Source organism: Rousettus aegyptiacus, unplaced genomic scaffold (genome assembly GCF_014176215.1).
Source record: "Rousettus aegyptiacus isolate mRouAeg1 unplaced genomic scaffold, mRouAeg1.p scaffold_m13_p_11, whole genome shotgun sequence".
Lineage (NCBI taxonomy): Eukaryota > Metazoa > Chordata > Mammalia > Chiroptera > Pteropodidae > Rousettus > Rousettus aegyptiacus.
The window spans coordinates 92606551-92627665 of NW_023416286.1; the positions used below are offsets into that span (position 1 = coordinate 92606551).

Here is a 21115-nt window from a genome sequence, read left to right on the forward strand (position 1 = left end):
TTGTAAGGCCGCTTCCTACTAAAAGGAACTGGGGCTTCTCGAACGCGCAGTGGGAGCTAGAAGGCCTTGGGTCATCAAGCAAGGCAGTACTCAAAGACCGAAAGGATGTATGTGAGGACAAAGGAACCAGGCAGGGGGCGTCCACGGGCCAAATATGGGCGATTTAAGCACCCAGAGTAATAATGGTATTTGATTATAATAACTGAATTAAAAAGAATCTAGGAGTCCACGCCCTCATTCAGGAAGGAGGAGAGGGGAAGGGAGTCGTGAAGGGGACGAGGATGAGGAGAAAAGAGAGAGGAAAGGAGGACGAGAGGGAGGGCGCTCTTCTTTGGACGAAGAACGACCCCTAATAAACATAGAAGGGAATGACAGAGTTAGACAATTCCTTTCCAGCTGGTGCGGCACGTGCTCGCCAGTGCGCGCTACTCCCGCCGGGCGAAAATACTAGTTTCGGCCGATCACTGCGGATGTTCCCTGCTGCAGAGGGAGAGAGGCAGGTGTCTCTGTGGGAGATCTGCCGGACCACACCTTGACCAAGTGATCAAACACGGCATCATGGGTAATGGGACAAAACCGTGCCTCCCTGTGGAAGTACACGACATCGCCTTCTACTTCTCTTACTAAAAAGTTTAACCTGATTGAGTCTAGTCATGAGGAAACAAGTCGGTCAATCCAGACTGACACAGTCCACAAAATGGTAGGCCTGGACTTTTCAAATATGCCAAAGTTATGAAAGCTTTTATTTTTTTAAGTGAGAGTCTCGGTACCAGAGTAGTAACTAGAGGAGTTTCTGTAAAGAAGCGTGAAATCAAATGCAACAAATGACTCTCGGAGAGATCCTGAATTTAAAAAAAAGGTGTGTATTTATGACATTTTGCAACATAAAGGACATTTAAATATAGATGGTGTACTGGATGATATGGCTGAAATGGTATTAAATTTCTTGCATGTGATAATGGTGAGGTACTTAGGGGTGAAACAGCGTTATTTGCAATTTTCCAGTGGTTTAGGGGGAAAAAGCCTATATCATGAGAGAGAAGGCAAACGTGAAATGTTAACATTCAAGGAAGGATATACTAGTCACAGTACTATTTTTCAACTCTTGGGTTGGTTTGTAAATTTTCAAACTAAAAAGCTTTAAAAAAAAAAAAAAGGAAAAAGGAAATGCAAGATGGGTGCAGCCATTATGGAAAACAGCGTGGAGTTTCCTCAAAAAATTAAAAATGGAACCACCATAGGATCCAGCAATCCCACTTCTGGGTATTTATCTGGAGAAACTCAAAACACTGATTCGAGAAGATATATGCACCTTTATGTTCACTGCAGCATTATTCATGTAGCCAACATATGGAAACAACCTAAGTATCTATCGATATACAGTTGGGTAAAGAAGATCTGGTACATATACACAATGGAATATTGCTCAGTCCTGAAAACGAAAGAAATCTTGCCCCTTGTGACAACATGGGTGGACCTAGAGGGTATTATGCTAAGTGAAATAAGTCAGACAGAGAAAGACAAATGCCATATGATTTCGCTTATGTGTAGAAGCTGAAGAACAAAATAAATGATCAAGCAAAAACAGGAACAGATTCAGAGATAAAGAGAACATACTCTTTATCTTGGTTGCCAGATGGGAGGGGCAATTGGGGGGAATGGGTGATAACAGGAAGAGATTAAGAAGAACAAGTTGGTAGTTACGGAAAAGTCGCGGGGAAGTGAAGCAAAGGCATAAGGAACGTAGTCAAAAATATAATAACCATGTGTAGTGCCAGGTGGGTACTAGACTTAGCAGGGGTGTCACTCATAAGTTATATAAATGTCTAACCACTGTGCTATACACTAACCACTATGCTATATGACATATGAACGTCAACTGTAATTGAAAAATATAAATTTTAAAAACAGTGCAAGTTCTGACAGTGGAGGTTCAGTGGCCAAAGAGAATCAGCACCCTGCGAAGACTCCTTTTTCGTGGCTCTCAGTACTTGCTAAGTTTCACTTTCACCCCCGGATTGAACGCAGAGGCCTCGGCAGAAGGCGGCCAGCGCGCCTCCCACCGCTGGGGGCAGGGAGTCCTCGCAAGGGTCCCACGCGGCGCGCCCCAGCAGCCGGCTCGCAGCCGGCGCCGTGGGCGGGGCCGGGTCGGGGGCGGCCAATGGGAGTCGAGCCGGTGGGTGGGGCCGGATCGGGAGCGGCCAATGGGAGTCGAGGCGGTGGGCGGGGCCGCGCGGGCCTCCGGGCCACCCGCGCCGCCCACCGGCTCCGTTCCGGCTTCGGCGCAGCTGCGGGCTCCCGGCAGCAGGTAGGGCCTGGCGGGTGCAGGTGCGGGGCCGCCGCCGCCGTCGGGTAAGTTCTTGCCTGCCCGGCCGTGGCGCGCCGGCAGCTCGGCGCCCTCCTCGGGTCGGCCCCTTTCCGGCCCGTCCATCCTTCCCTCCCCGCGGCGCGCGGCCGGCCGGTGCTGCCCCGGGGCTCTGGGTGCTCCGGGCTGGGACTCTGGGTGCTCCGGGCTGGGACTCTGGGTGCTCCGGGCTGCGGCTGGGTGCTCCGGGCTGCGGCTGGGGCTGCGGGTCCGCGGAGCCGCGGCGGGCGGGGCGCGCGCGGGCTGCCTCTGCTCCGCGGTCCTCGGGCCGGGCCCGGCTCGCGGGGCGCGGGGTGCGGGGCCTGGGCCCGCCGCTCTGGCCGCGTGCGGCTCCTGCAGCGTCGCCGAGGTCCGAGCCAGGCCGCTGCTCCGCCCGCCTGCGCACCCCTCGGCCCGGCGGGCTCGCGCGCGGGCACCGGGCCCGCTGAGCTTCGAACGGCCCCCGGCGCTCGCCAGCTGGGCGCCCGTGCGCGAGGACGGGCCGAATCCCTTTGCTCGGGAAGTTCATGTAGCTCGGGATTTTAGCGCCTTTCTCGGAGTAAATAATTTCACGAAAAGGTGTTGCAATGCTGAGCGTTATCGTTTCCGCCCAAGAACAGCAAAGCAAGGTCGGGAGCGCCCGCAGAGCCTCGATTCATCCCCAGGCAGTGAGAAGGGTCGAAAGGCATGACTTTCGGTCTCGGCTTTGCGGCTGCCAAGTGTCGTGACCCTGGGCTCAGTAAATTCGTGCGGCATGAGATGATTTCCAAGATTCCTTTTAAACCTCACAATGGAAAAGTCCCTGAAAGGCAGAACTGGGGGGAACAAAGATACGGGAGCACACAGAAAGATCTAGACTGTGATTACAGCTGAAGACTGCACACTGAAACGGGAACTCCAGTAAAAGTGAAAAATTTACCCAGAATTAATTATGTGAGAAAAACTTGGAAAGCCTTCAGAAGTTCCAGTAGCAATTACTGTATTTAATTACCTCTCTTTGCAGCTGCACAAATAAGGAAGGGAGAAAGCGCCTCGGGAGAGCGTCATACTTAGCATATTTCCTCGGTGTAGGGAGAACCCTTCGGGATCCTTAAACTGTATAGACATTTGCACTCAGTAAACACTTTAAAAAATAGAGCTTTGCATTTATCCTGCAGAAAAATCTTACATTTATTCTGCATGTTCAGAATTCCCTACCCTCCCATCTGCCAATAATTTTTTACAGTCTTTGAAAACCAGCATTTGGCTTTGTAGTATGTGGAAGAAAGCGCGTATGTTCCTTCATAGAGACCCTAGTTTGAGCACTTCGTTGTCATGTGACTGGGGGAAAGTCACTTTTCCTCCCAGGCTGTATTTCTTCAGTTGTGAAATGTGGGTAATGATACCTGTTTCAAAGCGTTGTCAGGATTAAATAAAATCCTTTAAGCGGAAAAGGTAACGTATTCAATGATGACAGCTGTTAGTAATGCTCTGGTCCGAAGGCAGCCCAGGGAAGTGGTGACTGGGTTTTAGTCTGGTTGAGGGTTCACCTCAGGAGAAGTTCGGAGAGGGAAGTGATCCGACCATGGCTACACCTGACGCTGGAATTTTTGCCAAGTCGTAATCCCTTCCCTGGCTCTCGGGCTGAGATGCAGCCCGGACAGACAGTAGTGATTGCTGAGGACGCATCAGTCTCCCTGACTCTGTTGGCCCGTCATTCCCGGCATGTCAGCAGAGCTGTGTGCGAGGCAGAACCCTCCCAGGAGAGCTCGAAAACGAAAAGTTTAATGTGCCGAGCAGATTTCAGCCAAAGAGAAGCCGAAGCCCTGTCCCAGCCGGCTCTGGTCGGGATGGGTTACTGGAAATTTTAGTCATTGCTAGAACCGCTTCTTGTTTGGATATTTGACCCACTGCTCATGCTTCTCTGGTTGTGGTTTAAGCCGAGCTGTCCTTTGATTCAGTAAACATTAAGCCGGGGAGCGCAGTAGTCTTACCTGCTCAGGGATCGAGTCAGTGTTTGGAAAGGAAAGGAGAAGGAGCCAAACGCTTTTTTACCGTCTTCCTAGCTAATTTTTAAAAATTGTAATTGAATAGAAGATATTTTCTTAAAGTTTAACCAGGGATGCGGGAGTGCACACTCGTTTGTGGCGGAACACCTGAGTGGGAACTGCGTGTGTTGCTCCGTGCGACGTGACTTCGAGCATGCGGGAGGCAATCCCGTGACAAACTCGGGCTCCAGCTGAGTAGTTACAGATGAATGCAACCCATTCATCTGTAATCTAACTAAAAACTTAATATCAACACCAACAGAAGAAAAAGCCAACTCTCACTAGAACTAATCTAGCAAAAAAAAAAAAAAAAAAACCCCAAAAATAGTGGCAGGAAACCAGGAAGTTAATCAGTGAGATGGCATGAAGTCATGTGACAGTATAGTCTTCAAAAAATGTTTTGTTTTTAGAGATTAGCACAATCCCATTTCCCATAAATTTTTGCTGCCATCTTTTGCATATATTTGTGTGTGTGTCTATGTGTATATACATAGACACACATAGATTCACTGTAGCAAAAAAAAAAAAATACTACTAAATAAAATGAATAAAAGGAAGAACAAACAGTATTGTCATCTCCAAAAATTAACTTTGTCTACGGCCATGCTACCCTGAACATGACCTATCTCGTCTAATCTCAGAAGCTAAGCAGGGTCAGACCTGGTTAGTACTTGGATGGGAGACCACCTAGGAAGACCAGGTGCTGCAGAAATAAAAAAAAAAGAAAGAAAATTACTTAACTACTTAAAACGAGTTGGTAAGATTTCCAAGGTGTGACCTGGCCATCATCTACTTGATCACTGATTTTCAGTAACGACACAGATGCTAGGGGTTCCCTGCGGTCCCCCTTCTGTCGAAGGGCCCCCGTGTCCGGATGCTTCAGAAGCCCCGCGGCCAGGTTAGGGACTACGGTCAGGAGGCCTGAGTTCCTCACAGACGCTTGACTCACAGGTGGAGTCACAGCCAAGGGGCGGGGCGGGGTGGGGTGATGGGGAGCAACTGCTGAACAGTGTTCTTGTGGGCCATGAAATGTTTTGGAACTGGATAAAGGTGATCGCTGCACAACATTGTGAATGTAGTAAATGCCACTTAGCAAGTTACACAGTAAGTTTTTGCCCAAGTGGTTTATTTTGTAGTGTGTGAATTTCACCTAAGTAAAAATACTCTGAAAAAAAAAGATTCATATGCGCACTGTCTGATGATGATGATGATGTTGACGATGATGTTGACAATATTGATGAAGGAAGAAACCCGAGAGGTTAACAGGAACGTCCCTCTTCCCGTTAAGTGCTGTGGCTCTGACCCCAGAGTTCGCCTCTTCCCTTCACACCGAGCTCCCAGCTGCTCACGTGGGAGAGAGGCGAGAACTGCCTTTTACAGAGTGTAAGCTAGGAGTATGCGTCAGTGGTTTTAAGTAATTGTAAGTTTACCATGTGACAGTGGGTGGCAGCATTCTTTCAGTCCACTGCACCTGAGGGCTTCAGTCCCTCCCGGAAGGGACCCACTCAGACGGGGACAAACAGCAAAGGTTGGAGAAGAGATTTGAGAGGAAAGTAGACTACCTGGAAAATAGCATCCATTGTAGTACACTGAATTCGCACACGCATATCCAGGCATCAGTGTGTTGGGTCACTTAAGGCCCGATGAGAATTAGGCACCTGCTAAAGTGAGACTAGTAGTTGCTGACTTGGGGCTCAGTAGATAGGGGTGCTTCTCTGTTAAGGCAAGACTCGTATCCCAGACTCGTTGGGAATGGTTGCTGGGGGGTTTGGTAATAGTGTCGGATTAGCGTTTTCCAAGTGAAATGCAAATTTCAAGAAGAAACTGCCTATGTGAGAAATTCCAACTTTGAAACGTCTGACTTTTGTGCCCAGGAAAAAGCCCGTTGGAGGCCATGTTTCTGTGAAGCAGGCGAAGGGACAGTGATGAGAATGTCAGCCCTCAACTGGAAGCCCTTCGTGTACGGAGGGTTGGCCTCCATCACGGCCGAGTGCGGTAAGGAGCGCGGGCAGGGGTCGGGCCAAGGTACCTGCCGCGTGTCACGGCCGGTAACACCCGAGGTCACGGTTCGCTGTTTGGCGTGAACGCCGTTCCGGCACAGAGTGTGATATTACGAAACCGTAATCCCAGAATTCAGATTTTCCTCCTCCTTTTGGCATGCTTTTAGGACAGGCAGTCGTTTTGGCTACTTATTGGCAGTTCGGGTTCAGAGTGTAACGGGGAGAACGTTGAACCTGTTGCCCAAGCAGAAGTCCGGCGGATCGTCTTTGGGTGACGTCAGTCCCAGCCGTCCTTGCGCATTTCCCCACTGTGCCCCTCTGTGAGTGCATTTGGCTGCAGAGAAGTTGGAGATGCTCCAAGGTCTTCTCCGAGCCCGATTCGATGGGCCGTCTTTATGCAGTCACTTTTTGATGTGCACTTGACGCACGTCCTGTGACTTCCTCCCCTGTCGAGGTCCACACCAGATCCCGTTTATTCCTTTGTTTATCACCCGGAATCATTCATTCTACAAATATTGACTGAGCAGCTGCGAGTGCCAGGTGCTGGGCGGGACACTTCATTTGCTGCCAGGGTCAGGCACTGCTGGCCTGGGACAGGCCAACCCGAGGAGCCGCTGAGGCCCAGGGCTTGAGGCGCATGAACCACCCACCCCGTTTCCCTGTGTGGGTGGGCTCTCCCACAGACACAGCGGGTCACGCTTGCCGAGTGTGAGTTTGATACATTTGAGTGGACTGTTAGGCTCTGTATTAAACATTTTACCTACATTAACAGATTTACTTCAGACTATAGAACAAACTGAGAAACTCCTTAGAAACTTATCTCTCTTCATTCATATCGAACCCAATTTTAGGCTTCACAGATGTAAAAAAAATAACTTATTTTAAAATGTATTTTCTGGTTGTCAATCATTCCACCGATATCTACTTTCTACAGCCATGCAGTTTTCTCAAATCCTCTGTAGAATGAGAGGGAACATAAGTAAGAATGTAAAGAAAGGAAAATGTATTTATGCCTTTTTTTTTTTTTTTAATATTTTGGTTCCTAATTTTTTTTTAATAGAAAAAAGATCAAAAAGTATCTGTCATTCTTAATCGTTTCTTAGTTTACATTGTGGTCTAAATGTCTCATCAGTGATATGTCACTGTGTAGACTTTGTTTAGTGGAATTTCTTTTCATTAAGTTAAATATTTCTCTCTTTAAAATTTTAAGGCACATTTCCAATTGATTTGACGAAGACACGGCTCCAGATCCAAGGCCAGACGAACGATGCAAACTTTAAAGAAATTAGGTACCGGGGAATGTTGCACGCGTTGGTGAGGATAGGCAGAGAAGAAGGCCTGAAAGCTTTGTATTCTGGGTGAGTGACTTCGCATCCCGCGGCTGACCTTTCAGACGAGTAGACTGCACACTGAGAGTTCGTAGGAAAAAAGTGAAAGTTTCCAGTGTATTTGAAAAGAGCAGGTAGCATGGTGGAGTTTTCATTTTTCATGGCAATTTTATTTTCTATATGTGCGTTTTATGTAGCGAATGTTGTGGTGAAACCGTTTCTTTAATATTCAAATACAGATAATAGTGTAAAATTACATTTGGTTTTAAAAACATCCTGTACTTTAGTTTTTCAGTTCGAAAATGGCCCTTCCCTGGCTGTTCTGAATTACCAGGGTTTATGCTCCAATGGAAAGGGCGTAGCGTTCTCTCTGGCTAAGAGTTGCAGTGAACCAGTTTCTTTAATCCATTGTTTAACGAGCTGTGTGCTGTTGGCACTATATAGGAACGTGAGTGCAACAGGGCCCTCCCTGTCTGTGTTGGTCAGAGGCCCTGCAGGACACAGCTCATCTGGGTGATTTCAGTGAAGAGAGATTAATAAAGGGGCTACTTAAGGGGTAAGGGAACAAACGAAGGATATCGAGGTATTTAGAAACCAGCAAAGTGAGAAATTGTTACCAACCTAAGGACGGGAATAATTTAGCAGAGCCTCAGCTTGGCCCGGAAGGAGCCAGCAGTGGCCGTCGAGGGAAGGACGGAAGGACGGAAGGACGGAAGGACGGAAGAATGCTGCAGTAGTGCAGGTGGTGCAGGGAGAGGAGGACCTCCCTCTGCTGCTCCCCTCCCTCCCTCCCTCCCATCCTCCCGTGGCCGGATCCACCTGGAAGTCAGCCTGAAAGTCAGCTGGCAGGGGGAGTGGCTGATTTGGTCCATAAACCCCGCCTCGCAGGGCACAGAGCGGAACAGAGAAGGGTGAGAAGGAGCTAGGAGAGCCAGGCCAGCAGCACCCACTGAGCCGGGGGGGTGCGTGTGTAGGGGTGCTGAGTGCCGAGTCCCCGGGCTGGGGGGTGGGGCGGGGGGTTCCAGGAAGGCTGCTCCATCCAGGGGACACCGGCTCTGGCCTTGAAGGATCAAGAAGAGTTAGGCAGGTGAAGTTGGAGAGGAACTGTGTTCGTACAGAACCATGGTATGTGCAAGAGAGCATGGAGCGTTCTAGAAACTGAGTGAGGCAGCGTGAGTACAGCGTGGGAGTTGGCGGCTGGCAAGCGGTGGCGCTGGAGCGGGAACGGGGCTGGGACGCGGACAGCCGCGGGCCACGCGAAGCACCCTGATTCCGTCCCGTTCACCACAGACCCCGGACGGGCGCCGCACGGCCCTCCCCCCCAGCCAGTCCCCGAAGGAGTTTGTTTGTCAGCTGAGTCAGTACCTTACGTTTGAGAAATTGCACATAAAGCCCCGGGATTCCATCTTCCCACGTCCGTTCGCTTACAATGATGGCAGCTGAGTTAGGGACGCTTCTCTGATTCACCGACGCCTCCGCCTGCTCCGCCCAGCGCGGCTCCTTCTGTGCCTGGGGTGACGGGAGCCACCAGCGGGGCTGACGTGCCGGGGAGAGCGAGCATGGCACCAGGCCCTCCCGCGGGAAGCAGCCGTGGCGAGGGTCTGGCCTGAGGTGTTGCCTTGGTGGAGGGGAGGGACAGCCTACAAGGCCGCTCAGGGCCGGACGGACCCGTCACTTGGCCCGGTGTGCGCGGGGGCTGTGCGGCGGGAGGAGACGTGCCGAGTTCTGGTTGCGGCCGGCGTGGAGATGGGGCCTCCGTGCCCTGGCCCAGGAGGCGGGCGGAGAGGGGGTCGTGAGGACAGGGCCGGTGCCCAGGTCAGTGCGGGTCGGCAGACCGGGAGCAGGGGCCGGGAAGGTATCTGGAGGTGCCTGGGGAGGTATCTTCGGATCCGTGTGGGAAACGTGCATTAGGAGCCATCGGTGTTTAGACAGCAGTCAGAGCCCCGGGCGCGACGAGCGCACCCGGGACAGCGGCAGAGGCGGGCGAGGGCGTGTGGCGGCCGCTCGGGGCGGGGGGGGGGGGCAGCTGCAGGTGGGACAGTGGACGGTGGCAGCTGCCGCGCGGTGTCGTGGGAGCTGCTCGTGGAACGGCGTCGTTTGGTTCAGCAGCAGAGAGGTCGGTCGGCCACCTGTTCCGAGGGAGGCGGCGCAGGGAGCCGGCTTGCAATTCGAGAAGGAAGTGCGAGGTGCAGAAGGAGAGTGGGGACGTGTGAATGCCACCGGGTGGACCTGGGGCCAGGGAGGGTGATGGGTGGGAGAGAGGGTAACTGGACGGGCCGGGGGAGGGACAGGTGAGCGCCAGAGAGCAGGCAGAAACGGTAGAAGCTTCCGGAGGCCGACCTCACCGGCCGCCGGTGCTGAGGGAGGAGAGTCGATTCCTTGTCCCGCGAGTGGACAAGTAGACCCGCCCACCGTTGTCCTGGGCTCTCACTGAGAATGCATGGAGGGGGGCCGAGCGTCCCCGTGTGAGCTGACGATTGCTCACGTGTTTATATCCTTTCCGTGTAATACCCACATGTATTTTGAAACGCTCCATTTTCGCTGGATTGTGTTAATTTGAAGAAACCCGTCTCGGTGCAGTTCGGTTATGGGGGGGAGGCAGACGTGTGGCCGTGGCTCTCCGCGTGGGGCTGCTGGAGCGTTTTAAGTGACTCTGGACCTTCTTCTGTCCCCTCGTGCGCTCCGCCAGGATCGCGCCCGCGACCCTGCGCCAGGCCTCCTACGGCACCATCAAGATCGGCACTTACCAGAGCCTGAAGCGGGCGTTCGTGGCACGCCCGGAAGGTGAGCAGGGGCCCCTTCTCCACTTGGGGACAGGAAAGGGGTCTTATTCAAGTGGCTTTGCGTCAGAGTTTCTTCAACTTCTTCGTGACTTTCCCGCGGCTGCCGAGAACTCCGGTGTCAAGTTTACTTTAATTCTGCGTGAAGCAGGTCAGTTATCCGCTGAGTTTGGTGGAGTGACAGTTAACAGGTGCAAACATTTTAATCAGCCATCCTCATCTCTAAAATGCCTAGACTAGAGGATGTGTCATTGTAGTTCAGCCAACTTAAAATTTTCTGAAGTCAGAGGAATCGCCGCCGATACTTGAGGAGAGCAGTGAATACCTTTCTCAGGGTTAAGAGCCGAGTTCTCGTGCTGTGTCGCTGGTGGGCTCTGCGACTTTGTTTCAACCCGTAGAACTTGATCTTTTTTTACAAGGGGACGAGCACCAGCCAGCTGTCATGTGAGCGCTGTGAACACGAGCGAAGATGCTTCAGATTAAATATGTCCGATGAGCTTGGAAACGCCATCTCCACGTCAGCCTACAGCCTTTCCATCCTCCTCCCAGGCCCACGTCATCTTAGTTGCTGCAGGGTCAGCATTCACACACGCAGTGGTCCATGATGACTACTTTGCGTGACGATCTCCGTTCCTTTTTAGATGGCAAGAAGTTTTGTGAAGCGGAATCCCTTTAGGCAGCAAAATTCCTAATTCTTTAAAATTGCTTCATTCACGAGGCATGCATTTCTTCATTTTCTTAAGAGGAAAATGTAGGCGAATGACTTACACCTGTTCCTGAGTTACCCGAGGCGCTCTGTGTATGTGAAAAATCGAGTGATACGTCTCTGTTTACAGACGAGACCCTTCTGATCAACGTGTTCTGCGGAATCCTCTCGGGGGTCCTGTCGTCGGCCATCGCTAATCCAACTGACGTTTTGAAGGTAAGTGGTGTTCCCTGTATCCTCCAGGCACACCCCACATTTTCTGACTAGAACAATGTGCAGGTGATGAAAATCTGCAAACGTCACATGCTCGGTGTGTGTGAATCTGTTTATAATTTAAGTGCCGTGAGGACTCTAGCATAAATATCCAATGGGTGGATTTGCCACTAATACAGATGAGCTCAGAAGTAGAGCTTATTTTAGAGATGAGGTTTTGGGTGATTACGCAGAAAAAAACCATTTAGGCTTGGCTGCATTCGAACTTTATTTTTCATTGAGGATCTCCCTTACTGGTTCATTAAAAACAGATGGGCTTCAGGTTTTACAGAAGTCTGCTTGCTGACGCCCGTTTCTGAACGCATATGTCATCCATTCAATTTCAGGAACTACAATCGGAAATATTTACTTTCCAGAGTTAGACGTGACAGGTCAGGCGACCTTGTTGACAATGCCGGGAATACAGCCTTCTTAAATCTTTTCCAGATTAAGGCAGGGGGATCAATGAGCTAAGTAACAGAAAAGTCAGGCGTGAGTTACTTTTGACTCCTCTCACATCTCCCTCTTTCTTTTTCTTCGTCCCCCCGTTATTTAACCAGAACTCACCGTGTTTCTGCCTTGTCCTAGTTGGTGTCCTTTTGGCATTTAGAATCCAAAAATGAGTAGGACAGGGACCCCGCCCTCAGCCTCCGGTCTCACAGGAGGTTCTGACCAGCGTCAGAATTTTGCACAGCAGCCTGTGGCGTTCACCGCAGTTCTGCGCAGGAAGGCACCACGTGCGTGAAGGCGTCGTAGCCATAATTTTACCCTTTCTCGGGGCAAGATCGCTTATCCGTACGATTAATCTCTAAAATGTATATCAAGGCTACCGAAAGGCGGTTCCTGTATTTTGGTTTATTTTCCCACGTCAGTGTGGCAATAACAGTCCTCTTTAAGAAGTTAGAGGTAACGTATTTGCTCCCCGAACCAAAATAAGGTACCAATATTTTAGTAAGAGAGTTTTTTCATTCTTAAAAATGCAGAGAGCTACATCCAACACTTGCTTTTATGCTGGAATCTCGGTCATGTGAATTCCATGGCTGTTGTGAAGTTCATCTGTGAGGTCAAGGGTAACAGAGTGTGGCGGGCATCCCGCGGCCGTCCCGCGGCCCACTCGCCCGCACCCCTTTTGGCTCAGCTGGTCGGAATAACAGTGTCTTGGTGTGACCGGTGAGAGGAACATGCTCGTCCGTGCTCGGCGCCGCCAGGTGCATGGGGTGCTCCCGGCGGCTCAGACCTTCAGGGTCCTCGTTGCGTTCTCTTTCCTGCTCAGCAGCCTGTAGGGGAATAGGCCGTTTTCCTTCCTTTTCAAAAATCTATTTAAAAAAAAAAAAAATTAATTTCATTTTGACACTTGTAAAGAGCGGCTAGATGGAGGGTACTTTAAACTAGCATCATAGTAATAGTTACAGCTTTTTAAAAATGGTTATTAAACAACAGATTTCCAGGACGATTTCCAGGACTCTGCATTTGGGGAGAGATGCGCTGGTCTCCTTCTCACGCTAGTCTCTAAAACGACCTCTAGATACGGATGCAGGCGCAGAGCAGCGCGGTCCCGGGCGGGATGCTAGGCAGCTTCGTGGACATCTACCAGCAGGAGGGCGCGAGAGGGCTGTGGAAGGTAAGCGCGGCCCCGGCCCGAACCCGTTTTCCCCATTTCCACCACTTTATTTCATCCCAACGGCGCGACGGGGTCAGGGAAGGAGAAAGACACTGCCCTCGAAGGTGTCTTCTTCCTTAATTTCCTTATCCGTAAAATGGAAACACAAGGACTACGTCGTGACCCGAACGTCGTTTTGAATAATTCATATATAAGAAGTTCTGTTTACGGCCATGCCATCCTGAACACGCCTGATCCCGTCTGATCTCGGAAGCTAAGCAGGGTCGGGCCTGGTCAGTACTCGGATGGGAGACCACCTAGGAAGACTAGGTGCTGAAGGCGTGAAAAATAAAAAATAAGAGATTGCAAGCTGACAAGGTCCTTGCTCTTTGTGAGGTCAACCAAGGGTTGCCTCACCTTAAAAAAATAAAAATAGAAATAATAAATAAATTAAAAAAGAAAGTTCTGTGAAGGTTGAGGGCTTTTTTGTTTGTTTCTTTGCTTTTTATTTTTTGAATTCTTATGGAGAAAGGTTTCTAGGTCTCAGTGACGTTGGCTTTTTTTGATCGATATGCTTTCATGACTCTTAAGTGAAGACCGTTACAGTCAGGCATGGTATAGAGGGCTGTTCATTATTCCAGTGACACGTCGGTTCACAGGACAGACCCTACGGGTCATCTGGCGCCATCCTCTCTATGCGGATGAGTCTGAGGGAGCTGGAGGCTCTGAGAGGGGACTCGTTCCGGCCAGGGTGTGGCCAGGGTCGCACCGTTGGTGACAGAATCAGAATTCGACTTCGGAGCGTCTGACTTCTTGCACGCTGGTCTTTTCTGCCATGTCCCCCTGTATTTCCACCTCCCAGTAGGAACGTGGAAACTGGCCATGGTTTGTGGGGTTGGACCTCTGCACAGCTGCAAGGCGTGTTCTTTGGAGAGAGATCTGAATCTTGGTTACTAATATTTTTATGCAGGGCGTGTCCCTCACCGCTCAGAGGGCCGCGATTGTCGTCGGCGTGGAGCTGCCGGCCTATGACCTCACCAAGAAGCATCTGATTCTCTCGGGCCTGATGGGAGACACTGTGTACACTCACTTCCTGTATGTCGATGGCTTTTTAAATTACTATTTTGGGTAGACATGAGTTCAGGGTGGAAATTTGCTACATATTTGTAGGAATTTTGAAGCTCGTTACAAAAACGTTATATTCTCATATTTGAAAAGTTGCAGTGCAGACGTAAACCAGGACAAAGTAAGTCATTGTCACCTGTTTGATAAGCACCTTCCAGGTGTTTTCTATGCATGTGCAAATAAGTCTGCGAAAGTATATCACGTGTCCTTTATTACACAAAGAAGATCGTGGTTCGTATTCCCTACTTTTGATTTTGATTATTTTCATTGTTTCAGCATTATTGAGGTGTCGTTGATAAGTAAAATTGAAAGACGTTTAAAGTGTACAACATGACGATTTGATATACATACATGTCTCGAAAGGGCCCCCATCAAGTTAATTAACACCCCTGTCACCTCACCGTCTTGCTGTGTGTGTGGAAACATTTAGGTTCTGCTCTCAGCGGATTTCGGTAATTCCACGCGATGTCACCAACCGCAGTGACATGCCGTATGTCAGATCGTCAGACCTGATCCCTCTCACGCTGGAGAGCGGACCCTTTACCGGCCTCCCGATCGCACCCGCCCCCGGCCCCTGGCAGCCGCTTCTCCGCTTTTTGCTTCTATGAGTTTGACCAGCTTCTGGTTTTTTAGATTCCCTGTGTGATACCATGCAGTACTGTCTTTTTCGCTTTTTAAAATTCGATTATATATCTACACACACACACACACACACACACACAAACACACACACAGACAATTTATTTTTAATAGCTGTAGATTAGTGTGGATGCATCATAGTTCAATCCACTGAGGGCGTTTTTGCCCCTCTCTGGGATCCTTGGAGATTTCTGGAGATGATTCCCTTTCTGACCAGGGGGGTGTGCTGTTGGCATCTCCCGAGTCAGGGCGCGGGAGCTGGGAGGCACCTTACGATGGGACAGGCCTCCACGCAAAGGACGATCTGGCCCAGAGCGTTAGTGCTGTTCCGAGGTTCTGATCTCAAGTGTGGTCTGCGGCCCGTCTCGTGGGACCGGAGGTTTCGTGGAACCTGAGACCCTGGTGGGCACTGCGGAGAGAAAGCCTCTCCTCTGACCTTGATGAAGACACGGTCACGATGTGGCCGACATGCCCCAAGGTCCGCCCGCAGGCGAGCGCACGCGGTAGCTCAGGCTCAGGCCGTTCCTTCGTGTTTCTCTGGTTCTTCAACGTCCCGGAACCTCCAAGGCCGTCCCCGCCGGGGCTGGCACTCATACGCCGCGGAACCGTGCAGGCGTCGAAGTCTGTGCGGCCGCGTGGACGTGGGCCTCAGCGCCGACACATCCCATCTTGTCGCATGTCACTCGCGCGGTCTGTTTTCCGCCCCCCGAGTGGCGGCGGTGAGCTTGGTGTTTCTCCAACGGCTGCTTCTTCACAGCGCCAGCTTCACGTGCGGCCTGGCGGGGGCCCTGGCCTCCAACCCCGTCGATGTCGTGAGGACGCGTATGATGAATCAGAGAGTCCTTCGCGACGGCGGGTGCGCGGGCTACACGGGGACCCTGGATTGCTTGCTACAGGTGAGAACACACGTCCGTCTGCACAGGGCTGCGAACCCCTCGCGTAGCTCATCGGCTTCCGTGTTGCCCCTCTACGAGCTTCTCATCCTGATTTAAAAACCCTGGATTTAGAGCAAGACAGACCTGCGGATCTGTCACTTGTAATTGTGTGATTTTGGTCAAGGTACAGACTGTAGACTTCAGTTTCCTCATAAGCAAAATGAGACAGGCATAGCACCTACATCGTAGGGTTGTTGTAAAAAGAATTGAGAAACGCCTACGGAGCAGTGTAGAGCCTGGAATGATGCGATTAGCCTTGTTAGAATAATTAATAGTAACAAGGGACATTATTGTGAGGTAAGCAAATTTGTTTTACTTAATCTTTAGCATTCTGTGGGTTGCTTCAATCAGTGAAACTGCCCTATATATGTATGTACGTATGTGTGTGTGTGTATATACATAAATATATATATATATAAAATATATATATATTTATGTATTATATATCGCTTACTTATTAAACCTGAGAAGTAACAATTATAAATACGATGAGTGACGCTCTATGGCCCTGAGCTGGGACACAGCTTTTGCCGCCCGGGGCTCATTTCTATAAATACAAAATCGAGATGCGTTTTCAGAAGCGGAAGCTCGTCTTCTTTGTGCCTCTGCTCTGCCGGGAGGGGCGAGAAAGCAGCCCTGGCCTCTGTGATCGCAGTAGTGTGTGTCTCCTTCCTTCTCGTCGCGTCGACCTGGAGCGAGTAGCCTTCATCCAGACGGCACACCGGTCTCACGGTGATTCTCGGTATAAGGCACCGGCCCTGCTGTTCACGAGCGGACAGAGTTTGCGGCTGTCCCCCCACTAGGCTGTCAGCGGCCAGAGATCAGGGACCACTCGCGTGGCGCCCCCTTTCCAGCCCGCTGCCGACGCAGCCCAGACCTCAGGTGTTGCCGTGACGAAGCAGAGATGCTCATGTTTGGCCGTCCAACAGCGGGACACGGTGGCGCTCTGAATGACATCTTCACCGCCACCTCTCCGCTTCTTTCCTTCCGAGCTGTGAGGGCCGAACGTCGAGGAGACAGACGAAGGAGCCCGGCTGGAATCAGATCTCCTTTCTTATTCATCCGGCTGCTGTTTGTCTGGTTCAGGCGTCAGGTGGTTTGGCGTGGAGCCTTAGTCTTCGCCCACACTGTGGTCGGAAGGGGGCAGAGGGCAATGATTTCTTAGCCCTTCCAAACAGGATTTTATTTTTTAAGAAAAACAGATCAGTTGAGATACTATTATTAATGCATTTGACATAATTGGAAAGTCAGAAACTAACTTTTCCCTTTTTTTATTATAGACATGGAAGAATGAAGGGTTTTTTGCTCTTTACAAAGGATTTTGGCCGAATTGGTTGAGACTTGGTCCCTGGAATATCATTGTATCCTCTTCGGTTGCAGTGGATTTGAAAAAAGGTGTAGCTAAAAAGGATGTTCTTCATATAAACTCCCGTGTTGTTAGATAATTTAGAAGTAGGTTTTTATTCTTAGAAGTTCCTCTGATTGAGGAAATAACTATTCAGTTTCTTTTTCAGGAGGTACGAAGTCTGGGCTAGGCACTGTGAATCTTGGTTTAATGATGTAACACCTCATTAAAAGGTAGTGGTAGCAATAAAAACCTTTAGGTGTTGCTCTAAAGGATGGGAGTGTTTATGATTTCGGAGAGAGGCAGGGTTGACTTTCTATCCCCAGCCACCCCCGGAAGGGTGTGGTTTGGCAGCAGTGTTCTAGAACCTTTGTTGTAGAGAGTGCCTAAGGAGAAACGGTAATGCGCTCTAGAATTATTTGGCTGAGCAGCGCTATTTCCTGTCTGCCAAAGTGGCAGGTAGGGGGAGGTGGCAGCTGAAATGACAAGGTGGGGTGTCGGTTTCACCATCCCCTCGTCCCCCTCCCTGTCCCTCCCTCCCATGGGAGCCTGCCCTGCGGACACCCTTGAGGGCAGCTCCCCCGGGCTTGCTGTGTTTGTCACACAGAATGCACCGTCCTGTAGTCTTCCCAGCCCAGCGGTGCTGCAGGAGCCGGGTGCGCGGGCGCTGTCCCAGAGCCCAGCATGTGTCAGAGCCGAGCCGGGGCCCTGTATCTCAGCCGTGCTCCTGCCCCCGGCTGCCTGCCCTCGGGAGGGGTCGCGGGGCGATCTTCTGGGGCGGTCAGGCTGGAGCCCCTGTTGCTCTGTCCCGCTCACGGCGTGTGGCCTGCCCAGACGTATTTGTTAGCCAGGGGTCTCTTCGTGGGTCTGTTTTTATGCGTCGGAGTGGAGATGACGTTTTCTTTGTCAGCCTTAACTGATGCCTTTAGTTCTTTGTGACATACGAGCAGTTGAAGAAGCTGGATTTGTGACCAGTCCCAGCTGCATGCACCCCCTCGGCCCCCCCCCCGCCAGCACTCAGTCCCCACAGCGAAGCTTCCCCAAGTCACGCTGCTCCTCCTCGCTGCTGCTCGCCGCTTGGCTTCCCCCGGCCCCCCCGGCTCCTGAGCTGGGACCCAGGGATGAGGCTGTGCGGGACGCCCCGCGAGGACACCCTGCAAGGACACCCCGCGAGGACACCCCGCGTGGAGCGTTGGGTGGCGTAAACCGCGCCGGGCAAGCTCCAGTCCTGAGCGTCGGCGACCTTCGACGGCGCAGGGGACGCGGACGCACGCCTCCAGCGCACGCCTCCGGCCGAGACAACCTGCGGGGCCGAGGGCTGCACAGGGCTCTGCTCGGGGACAGGCGCCTCAGGCGCCCAGCTCGCGGGCCGCAGGCGGGGCCCCGGGACGGTTTGCCGTCTCGCACGCCACGCGGAGACCTGGCCTCCCCCGCCGCAGGGACAGACATGCGGGAGAATGTCGCAGCACTTCGCGGCTCCTCTTCCGGGGGCGTCTCTCACTGACAGGAGGTGACGTGAAGCTTCTGAAGACCTGACCTTTGCGAGGAACTGGGACAGAGTTAGGTCTAAACTCACGCCAGTGTGACCCCCGGGGTCTGAGTTGGCGGGAGGCGTTCCGGGCAGCGTGGCTTCCGAAGGTCACGCGCGGTTCGCTCTCCAACGTTCAGCGAAGTTTACCTCCCAGTCCGTCGGCGTGGATGGCAACACCTAAGGGCGCGGCGGGGCCGGTGAAGAAGCAGGCGTTGCTACTGCTTGACTTTAGGAAGGTGCGTGGCTGGCGCCGCCCCGCAGCTGTGATCTCGGGGCGGGCAGTCCGTGGACGCGGGACGGAGTCCCTGCTCCGGGGCCACCCGTCGTGGTTCTGAGTGGGGCCGGGAGTCGGGTCAGGTGTGACAGCATCCGGCAGCAAAGTGTCGCCTCTGTCTCAGAGTTGATTTTTCCAGATTTCCCAGTTTTTACTTTTGTTTGAGTCACGTTTGTCAAAATATTCCGTCTCGGACTTCCTAATTAGTTTGGACGGGAGAGACGCGCATGAAATTTCACAAGCGATTTCTTTGGTCCTGCACCTGTTTATCTGGGTTCTGATAAGAGGTGTATCATATCTTCTCAACACAAGAGAAATCATTCTTTCTCTCCTTTCTCGTCTTTACCTTATTCTTTCCAAAGTAGAAGTGACTCTGCGAGTCCCGGGAACTTGACACTTCTAGAAGACAGCCCCAGGAAAGGGAACATGTGGGCTTGAGTACCTTCCCTTCTTCCCTTGGAGAACTCTGGATACTCACGGATGGGTGAAGGGTGGGGTGGGGGCCTTCGGGGGGCGTGGCAGCCTGGCCTCCAGGGTGGGGCTTCTGCAGGATGTGCTGGGGACTTGTCCAGCCCCTGGGCTGCTTCCTGACTTGAAGCACAATAGAAGGGACACTTCCCCCCCCCCCCAAAAGTAAGAGCTCAGACGCCATTACAAAGAGAAGGAAGAAAGAGGAGGGGCGAGTGGCCAGTAGGTGTCAAAGTCTTAGAGACAAGCGGGAAGTCCCGGTGCCCTGGCTGGCCCTCCATGCGACTGTGGACAGCCAAGCTCATTTGGGCCTCACTCCTGGTAGGGACCTCGTCTTATGACGAGATTTTTTTCCTTCTTTCAATACATTCCATGGACGTGGTCAGGGCTCTCTGTAGAAAGGCTTCCACCTTTGAGTTCTTTGAGTTTAAAGGATGACTTTCTATGAACCACCCTTGATTTTTTAATATAGAAAACGTTTTATTTTTTAAGTGCACATATACTGTCTACGAGTAAATGTCATGCGAAATTCATTGTATCTATTAAAATTACGTACATGTTCATGCAGAATGAAAGGAGATTCAAACCTCACTCTAAAACTTAAGCACGTTTTAGAGACAAAAATACAGTATTTCTTCAGTGTAGATTCAAACACTGCACAGAACTGGCTCTTAGGCTCTTTGTTTTTCCTGCTTTCTGAAAGAGTCGATGCTATTGCTGAAGCTTCTAACCAAGAAGGAACCGAAAGACTTGGGAGATTTGGTTGTCTTGTTTTCAGGGCTGTGGCTATAAGTCCCCTGGTCCCCTTGGGTATTGCTTAAATGTGGCGAAAGAATTTTTAGCTTTTATAAGTAAAATGAAAAAAGATGGTTTTTTTTTGTTTGTTTGTTTGTTTGCTTATGGATCTGTGTGATCATTGATGCTAAATGTTGCTGATCTGTGATGTAAAAAACGCTTCCTGTTCCTCGTATTTATTCTTGCACTGAAATAGTTTATATTATATAAAAGCCGTAAAGTTTTCATAAGCCTTTATATTTCGAGCTCTTTAAACATTGTCGAAACATGTGGCACAAACTTTATTTCACTATTTAATAAACCGGAGTAATATATAATTGTAAAAATGAGTTGTGGTTATTTCAAATAAGTAGAAACATGTGAACAAAGACGAGCTCCGACGAGTGGAGAAGGCTGGAGTAGAAATGGCAGCTGCGAAGGTGGCCGCAGACACTTCTGTTCTGCGCGGGGGAGCTGCTGGGGTCATCTTGCTAATCGCCCGGACGTCTGTGTGACCCCCCATTACGTGACGTATTCCGCAGCTCAGCAGCTGCCAGTGAGTTCGCTTCATGGGCTGGGTCGAGAATACCAGTGTGGTGCCATCAGGCCCTGAAGTCCCCCGTCCCCCTCCCAGCCTTTGGTGTTGGCTCGAGGCGGGAGCCGGGGTCCTCGGTGAACCGGGGACCAGGCAGAGATGCCTCTGATCGGCGTGAAATAACCAGCGGGTGAAAGGCAAACATTTTTTAACTTAGAAGTATTTTCTAGGTGCCTGTCTTCTTAGCATTTATCAAACATAGTGGTTTATTGAAAAAATATGTAATTGGGAAACAGAGGGAACTTTTTGTTTCTTTCCTCCCACCTAAGAGATTGAATGGCATGCCCGTGTGTGACCGGTGTCACGGGAAGGGTAGGGACAGCAGCTGGCCGCGGGTGTGTCTCAGATGCCCGCAGACTTCCGCTCGGATCATGGCGCCTGTCAGACACATT

At 51.1% G+C, this 21115-nt stretch overlaps 2 protein-coding genes and 2 pseudogenes across 4 annotated transcripts; 3 read left to right on the plus strand and 1 right to left on the minus strand.

Moving 5' to 3' along the window:
* Positions 1-1994: 1994 nt before the first annotated feature.
* Positions 1995-2873, minus strand: LOC118609317 (translation initiation factor IF-2-like). Its single transcript, XM_036228326.1, has one exon. The coding sequence runs from the start codon at positions 2871-2873 to the stop codon at positions 1995-1997; it is 879 nt and encodes a 292-aa protein (XP_036084219.1).
* Positions 2231-20475, plus strand: SLC25A30 (solute carrier family 25 member 30). Of its 3 annotated transcripts, none has more exons than XM_016143852.2 (10): positions 2231-2308; positions 6246-6366; positions 7582-7729; positions 10389-10483; positions 11316-11401; positions 12963-13058; positions 14008-14132; positions 15559-15697; positions 17017-17097; positions 18011-20475. In XM_016143852.2, exons 2-10 carry the CDS (start codon positions 6297-6299, stop codon positions 18050-18052), a joined length of 882 nt encoding a protein of 293 aa, XP_015999338.2. In that variant the 5' UTR covers positions 2231-2308; positions 6246-6296; the 3' UTR covers positions 18053-20475. The 3 variants fall into 3 exon arrangements, with proteins under 3 accessions (XP_015999338.2, XP_015999337.2, XP_015999339.2); XM_016143851.2 differs by having other exon boundaries at positions 2269-2352; XM_016143853.2 differs by lacking the exon at positions 2231-2308 and adding an exon at positions 6539-6691 and having other exon boundaries at positions 5383-6366.
* On the plus strand, positions 4965-5083 carry LOC118609787 (annotated as a pseudogene).
* Positions 13261-13379, plus strand: LOC118609884 (annotated as a pseudogene).
* Positions 20476-21115: the final 640 nt, after the last annotated feature.